General features: G+C 48.3%; 1 protein-coding gene across 1 annotated transcript; it reads right to left on the bottom strand.

The window, feature by feature from the left end:
• Window positions 1–794: 794 nt before the first annotated feature.
• JTB (jumping translocation breakpoint) lies at window positions 795–7,795 on the bottom strand. Its single transcript, XM_035098668.2, has 6 exons — window positions 7,674–7,795; window positions 6,663–6,984; window positions 4,634–4,674; window positions 3,712–3,797; window positions 2,642–2,721; window positions 795–1,643 (listed from the first exon to the last, which is right to left on the bottom strand). The coding sequence occupies exons 2-6, from the start codon at window positions 6,788–6,790 to the stop codon at window positions 1,487–1,489; spliced, it is 492 nt and encodes a 163-aa protein (XP_034954559.1). The 5' UTR covers window positions 6,791–6,984; window positions 7,674–7,795; the 3' UTR covers window positions 795–1,486.
• Window positions 7,796–7,851: the final 56 nt, after the last annotated feature.

Below are 7,851 nucleotides of genomic sequence, written 5' to 3'. Positions count from 1 at the left end.
GCTACTCCCACCCTTCTTTGGGTTTCAAATATTTGGGGCTCTTGTGCCGGGAAATCCCAGCACATCTCTTAACACAGAAGAACATAGAAAGCCACCTTATTTCGAGTCAGAAGATTGCTCCATCTAGCTCAGTAAAGACCCTCCAGGTCTCTCTCAGCCCTACCTAGCGATGCCAGACGTTGAGCCCGAGAGCTTCTGCACTCAAAAACGAGTGTGCAGCCTGCAAATTTTCACACATTGCTTTTGATTTCATGGGTGTTCCACACACAAAAATCAGAAAGAGGTGGGCTTGAGGCACTGGGCTTTTTGTCAGTCTTGCCCACTCACAAACTGCCCCACTCCAAGACAATGGAATGCCTAAATTCCCTGCCCTCTCAAGCCCAGGGCTCTGTGCACACAACACTTTCAATGACCCACCCCCACCCCCAAAAAAGAATCCTGGGAACTGTAGTTTTTTAAGGGTAACTGTGGTGGGTAAACTACATCTCCCAGGATGCTTTGGGGGAGCCCTGTGCATTAAATTTGTGGTGTGTATGCAGGCCAAGCTGACAAAATGCAAAAGTTGTAGCCATTCAAGGCATAGAGGTTTCACCAAGCTGCCCCATTCCTCCCCTTACCATCTCTGCTCCCCAGTTTTTTTCCCCAAATGCATCATTCTGCCTGCTCTGGCTTCAGTTCCACCAAGCTTAACAGATCCAGCTCTGTCCCATTTGGCTTCTGCTGGGCCACACAAATCTGCCAGCACGAAAGAAAGAAAAATCTATTTGCCAGCACCGGATACAAAGCAGAGCATGTGCGTTTGGAAAGCTTCATCGTGCTTTTAATCACATTGAGGTTTCTTACAGAGGAATCCAGTAGGGACGGCTGTTTAAAATAAGCCACAGTAAAGTTCTGACAGCGCGCACACACACACCCAGACTATACGCAGGGCGGCTTTTTAAAAAAGCCAAAATAGAGCTACATTTTCCGCACCCCCAAAAAGAAAGGGCGTTGCATGAATAAGGGCAGAGATCAGTCACTTTCCTTACAAGATTTAGAGATGCTCACCGGGGTTTTCTGGTCTTTAATAAAACAGTGGTATGACCAGGGAGATGCTGGGCTTGCTCCTTTGAATCCAACACAGGCTAGAGAGGCAGAAGAGTTTGCAACAGATCGAGACCATGCAGGAAACCAAGTCAGGATGCACCACAGACAATGTGGGGTGCAAGACGGTTCTTCGTACAAGTGCCCAGGATGTTCAAAAAACGATGCAAGTTGCCAGCATTTCAATGCAACAGTTTCAGTCCAAGTGCCTTTAGGTCCCAGGTGTGGGAAGCAGCATTCCCTAGTGGCCAGAAGTGAAGGGGGGGGGAAATGCTTTCCAATGAGCACAGGGTGCTCGTTCCCTCCTCCAAACAGTCCAATGGAAGATTCACTCCCGCCGCTGCCCCGCAACCGCTGTCGCTAGGTTCTGTTCCGAAAAGTGCGGCGAGAGACCCCGGCGCGACTAGATGGATTCTATCTGCTTGCGCACTTTCTCCAAGGCTCTGCGGTCGAGCATGCGCTGCCGACACACCACCAGCAGGGCGAAGACGGCCGCCACGCCAAGCATGGCGCCCTCGAACTTCCAGAAGATGCGAGCTTCCATCTCCATGGAACGGCAGCTGCAAGGAGAAGGCAAGGTGAGCGCAACCCTCTGCTGATGGACACACCAAGGAGGGAGCATGCAGAAGGGAGCGGTGTGTAAGGGAAACAGGGATGGCTGGAAAGGGGTCTTGGTTAGGCCCTTCACCTGCCTGCCAAAGCACAGAACGCAACAGGGAGGCGAGCTAAAACGGGTTGGTTGCTCCCTCTAGTGGCAAACTGAAGAGGGGCAGGGGGACTGAGAAACGAGATGAAAGAAAGCTCATAGAAACTCTGAACGTTTGCAGAAGAACAGATATTGGGTGGGATCTTCAGGGATTAGTTCCCCCTGCAAAACAAGCCTGTTCAGTGGCCATGGAATGCTGTCTGTCAGGAGGAACAGAAAACCAGCGGGAGGGTAGGAATGGAAGGGAGTATTCCTGACAAACGGGAGAGATGGTTGGCTGTTACAGGGCAGGGGTACTGTATTCAAAAAGGAAGAGAAGAAGAAAAACATTCTTGCTTCTCAGCTTTCAGACTGCCATGATTCCCCCTCTTTAACCCAGAGGCTTACAGGGCCCTTTCCTGCTTCAGTAAGAAATGGTTAGCAGCAAATTATAGAATCGTAGATTTGGAAGGGGTCCCCGAGGGCCATTGAGTCCAACCCCCTGCAATGCGGGAATCTCAGCTAAAGCATCCATGACAGATCAGTTACGGTATGGGGTTGCAGGGCAGTGGGATTTCAGGCAAGAGTCATGACCAGAGACTTCAGGGACACATCCCAGCCAGGCACAGCCAAGGAGGCTATGAATCAGGGCTGGTGAGGTGTGTGGCCTGCAGAGAGCCTTAAGGGCAGCATAAGAGAGGTTTGGAGGGCCGTCTCTCACTGCCAGAGGCTCGCCTTCACCGCCATCCTGTGTAACTGATCTGTGACATTAGTCAGCACCCCTTGCTCCAGCAGGATCTGCCGCTGGCCACTGTCAGAAGCAGCACCCTGGGGTGGCAAGGCCCACTGCTCTTATCCTCACAGTGAGCTCACCTCTTGTATTCGCCCTTCTTGGAAGCGCTGCAGTTGATCTGCTCAACGAAGCCCGTCACGCTGCATTCTGGCATCGTTTTCTACAACCGAGAGCACACGTTTCATTAAATAACACTGCTGCCAAGCGCTTGCGATTCAGTCCTTCGGAAAAGCTGTTGCAATCATCAACCCAGGAGATGCTCACTTCTGAAACGGACATGGGGAACCCACCCCTTCCCCATTCTGCTATAGTAGAACATTGGCTTTGCATCACACAAAGGACCCGGGTTCAACCCCCAATGGCATCTCTGGGACTGAAAGAGAGCCCTGAATCCCTGGATTGCTCCTGCCAGTCAGTTTGAAGACAATAATGAGCTTGATGGACACTGGTCTGAATCAGTGTTAAGGTAGCTTCCTATTTAAGTTAGCCTTTTATTCAGAACCTTGAGGACTAGCATCTATATTTTTAAAGGAAGGAATATACAGTGGTACCTCTACTTACGAATTTAATGCGTTCCGAACGCACATTCGTAAGTCGGAAAAAATTGTAAGGCGAATCCCATAGGAATGCATTGGGAGAAAAAAATCGTAAGTCGAAGCAACCCTATCTAAAAATTCGTAAGTAGAAAAAGTCGTATCTAAACCGCATCGAAGATGGCGGACGGAGCTCCATTCGTAAGTAGAAACATTCGTAAATAGAGTTATTCGTAAGTAGAGGTACCACTGTAGATCAATGATAAGAGCATCTGGTTTGTATGCGTAAGGTCCCAGGCTCAGCCCCTGAGATCTGCCTGTAGGGCTAGCAAAGATTCTCCATCTGATACCCTGGAGAACCGTGGCCTGTCAGTGTAAACCATACTGAGCTCAGTACTGGCCTTGACTCAGCATAGGACATAATTCTACCTTCTGTGTTATTATTGTACTAAAGCTTCTGAGTCCGTTATCTTATTTTGTGGCATTAAACACCACGGTGGATAAGATATGTTTGAAAGTGGGAACATCAGTCTCTCTTGCACATATTTTAGCAGCGGTTAAGGCGTTTCATTTTTACCCTTGCCCAACGTTTTGTTCCTGTCGGGAGGTTCACTTACCGCCTGAAAACTCTGGCAGGGAGCGCACTGCTGGGTCACCACGAAATCCTCGCTTTGCCAACACGGCGTGACCCCAGGCAAACTGGCTGCAGGAAGCCAAAGAGGAGATCAGGAGTCAGCTTCAACAAAACAAACACACACAGCTCTTTATGCAGCGCAGAGTTAAGCTACGGAACTCACCCCCCGCAAGAGGCAGCAACGGGAACTAACCTGGATGGCTTTAAAAGGGGATTAGACAAATCCATGAAGGAAAATGTTATCAGTGGTTTTACTGGCTAGATATGCCATTGGCCTGACCCGGCAGAACTGCTCTTAGTTTTCTCCCCCTATCATAACATTAGAACTCGTAGACATCCAATAAAGCTGAACATTGGAAGATTCAGGGCCGATCCACAGTGCAGAGTTACTGGCAACCTGCGGAACTCGTTCCCGCACGAAGCAGATAGCCATCAATTTAGATGGTCTCAAAAGAGGTACACACATTCACGACGGATAAGGCTATCAACGGCTACCAGCCACAATGGCAACGTTCTGTATTCACTATCAGAGGCAGCAATACTTTGGAGTACTAGATGCTAAGGATTTTTAATGTAGGCAGAGAACTACTGGTCAGGCTTCCCAGACATCTGGTTAGCTACTGTGAGAACAGGATGATGGACTAGATGGATCACTGGCCTGATCCAGCCATAGGGCTCTCTCCTTACATTCTGTTGAGCATCATACTCAAGGGTGTTTTGAGAAAATTAAGGGCCACGCAGCCAGGGAAATGACATGCATTCAAATCTTTTGCAGCACCATTTTCTCATACAGTACCTCTCTGCCCTCCACTCCATCTCGGTTCTTCCAGACAAAAAAAAGCTAGAAATCAAACTATACAACACAAACTCACATAGCCAAAACAGATACAATTGTCCTCTCTCACCTGGGTTTTTCCCATCACTTTCCAAAGCCACTTCAGCCAACCTGGAAACAGGACAGAAAAAGAGAGAGAGAACATTGCAGAGAGATTAAAATGATTAAAATGAGAGACAATGGGGGCAACAGGCTAATTTGTCACCTTAAAGACAATTGTGGGTAGTCCTGGTGAATAAAACCAAAAGCCCATCTAGTGCCATTTCTCACAGTGACCAATCTGTTCCTCCCAGGAAGTCCACAGGTAGGGCATAAAAGCCACAGCTCTCCCACAAGTTTGTCCCCATCATCTGATTAACTTAAGTGTAGGCTCCAGTTGGGACCCAGGTGGCGCTGTGGTTAAATCACTGAGCCTAGGGCTTGCTGATCAGAAGGTCGGCGGTTCGAATTCCTGTGACGGGGTGAGCTCCCGTTGCTCGGTCCCAGCTCCTGCCAACCTAGCAGTTCGAAAGCACGTCAAAATGCAAGTAGATAAATAGGAACCGCTACAGCGGGAAGGTAAACGGCGTTTCCATGTGCTGCTCTGGTTTGCCAGAAGCAGCTTTGTCATGCTGGCCACATGACCTGGAAGCTATACACCGGCTCCTTCGGCCAATAATGCGAGATGAGCGCGCAACCCCAGAGTCGGTCACGACTGGACCTAATGGTCAGGGGTCCCTTTACCTTTACCTTTTAGGCTCCAGTTAAATTGGTGGAAAAATTAATTAAAGATCACGTTGCAAGACACAAAGAAGAACAAATCTTGGTGAAGAAGAATCAAACAGCTTCCACAGAAGCACAAGGCTTGAGACTTTATAGCAGGCATCCCCAAACTTCGGCCCTCCAGATGTTTTGGACTACAATTCCCATCTTCCCCGACCACTGGTCCTGTTAGTGAGGGATCATGGGAGTTGTAGGCCAAAAATCTGGAGGGCCAACAGTTTGGGGATGCCTGCTTTATAGCTTAGAGGGGGGAAGTGAGGGGGGGAGGCATGACTTTTTAAAGTGATATTCCAATGTTTTCAATGTAGGATGTGAACATGGTCCCAGGCAAATATATTTAGACAAATCTTCAGCATTGGTTGCTGCCTTCAGTGATGTACCTAAGATAAAATCTCTCTTGTCAGGAGCAGATGGGAGTCATTTTCCTCTCATGTTTTGTTTCTTAGACATGACTTGCAGCAGAGCATAGGACTCTTAATCTTAAGGTCATGGGTTCGAGTCCCACATTGGGCAAAAGATTCCTGCATTGCCAGGGATTGGACTAGATGACCCTCAGGGACCCTTCCAACTCTACAGGTGAAACTCGGAAAATTAGAATATCGCCGAAAAGTGCATTTATTTCAGTAATGCAACTTAAAAGGTGAAACCAATATATGAGATAGATGCATGACATGCAAAGCAAGATATGTAAAGCCTTTATTTGTTGTAATTGTAATTATTTGTCATTAGGCGGGTCAATTATAAATGGAATGTAATTAATGAAATGCAATAGCGATGTTTATTTTTGTTTTTGTATTATTGTAACTATTTGCTTTATTACTGTGGAATCTCCAAAAGAAAGCATTTGTAAATCAATGCACTTTTTGACGATATTCTAATTTCCCGAGATTAACCTATTATTATTTGTTTATCAAATTCCTCTCCCAGAATTACATTTTCATAGCTGTCAGGTTCTCCCTTTTTTAAAGAGAAATTCCCTTATGCTGAATAGGCTTCCACACGAGAAAAGGGAAAACTTGACAGCTATGCATTTTCCAGAGCTCCCAAAGAAGAGAGAGTGCTTGTTAAACCACTCCGAGAATTGCAGCTTGGGGTGGGGGTGGGGGATAGGCGAGTAACCTAACGACTCTCAGCACCCTTAACAAACAAACCACATCTCCCAGACTTCTTTGCGAGGAAGCCATGACTGTTCCAAGGGGTATAAAAGCGCTTTAAAGGCACAGTGTGGACTCACCCTTGCGGCGCTCAGGCGACCATCATTCACTTGGAAGCCCCCACTTTCCCCTTTCCCAAAATGCCCGAGGTCCTCCACCCACCGTGAGCCCCTCATAACTTACCCAGGGACAGGAACGACGAAGCCCACAAGCGCAGCTATCGCCAGGCGCCATCTTGGCCCCATCATTGTTATGAGGCGGGGCTTCCTCGCATCTATTTCCACCTCACTCATAACGCTCACGTGGGGCATTCCGGGAAGAAGGTTGTTGGGGTTTTTTTTCCCTTGCGCACGCACTGCGCACGCGCGGGCCGACTCGGTGGAGTGGAGGAGTTCAGTTCTGCCTCAAAGGGGGTTTCAGCCCACAGTCTCTATGATGCATCCAAGGTGATTTCTGGTCCTCTGACGCAGCTGGGAGGAGCCGCCATGTGCGGGGCAAAGAGTGGCTATTGGGAGTTTGCAAGAAACGGTTGGGAAGTGAAATGATTAGTGTGACGAGGACGAGACACTTTCTTTTGCTGCGGTGGTTTCAAAAAATCAGGTCCTCTAGCCTTGCGCCTAGCGAGCTTAAAAACTTTAGCAGTTTACGCAACCACAGCAGCTAGAATTTTAATAGCAAAAAAACTGGAAAGGTGACTCAATCTCCACAAAAATTGACTGGCAAGGGAAGAGGATAGAATATTTAGAACTTGCGAAAATTAATGGGAGAATAAGAGGAAACTCAAACCAGAAAGCGAGTAAAGATTGGACAATACAGTGGTACCTCGGGGTACCGCAGGCGCTTCAGGTTACAGACGCTTCAGGTTCGGGGTTCTCTCTTCGTCATTTTGTTGCGTGAGGGGGAACCCTGTTACCAACAGTCTTTATACTTCAAAGAATAGAGATCAGGCTTCCGTAGCCGCCTTGCTTTCTGTAAGTCCTGCTGTGGTCTCTGTCTTTCCCGACCGGCTTAGAGCCTCTCAAACGTGCTCTTTGCGTGGGTCCAGTCCTCCATTCGAGGCTGAGACCCCTATTTTGGGCCCAGAAATATTTTATTTCACATCCAGTACTTGTGAAGCCTAGAAGCTGGGGGTTGTAAATCCACCCTTTTAGACACCGCTAAAGGGGATTGCATATAGAGGTAAGGGAAACAAACCATGGTTAGGCGTTGTTTCCATTGGGCCCATCACGTTCTGCAAGCTGTGCTGCTGTTGCAGCAATGGCCATTCTTCCGCCGGGGACTTTTCTCACTCCGTCCGCGATTTATTTCTCGCCGCGTTCCCTTCCCCTCTTCCGACGTCGAGGCGGACGCTGCGCGTCTGGAGTCGCGCTGA

This window comes from Zootoca vivipara, chromosome 17, assembly GCF_963506605.1.
Source record: "Zootoca vivipara chromosome 17, rZooViv1.1, whole genome shotgun sequence".
NCBI lineage: Eukaryota > Metazoa > Chordata > Lepidosauria > Squamata > Lacertidae > Zootoca > Zootoca vivipara.
Note: the sequence above shows the minus strand (reverse complement) of the source record. Positions and strands in the feature narration are given on the sequence as shown.

Bases quoted from the DNA above. Each gene is read 5' to 3' on its own strand.
- JTB (XM_035098668.2), bottom strand. From the start codon at position 6,790: ATGCCCCACGTGAGCGTTATGAGTGAGGTGGAAATAGATGCGAGGAAG. The intron at 4,675-6,662 runs GTAAGTTATGAG...TCCTGTTTCCAG, and splicing joins TTCGTCGTTCCTGTCCCTGG to GTTGGCTGAAGTGGCTTTGG. The intron at 1,644-2,641 runs GTGAGCTCACTG...TTCTCCTTGCAG, and splicing joins AAGAAGGGCGAATACAAGAG to CTGCCGTTCCATGGAGATGG.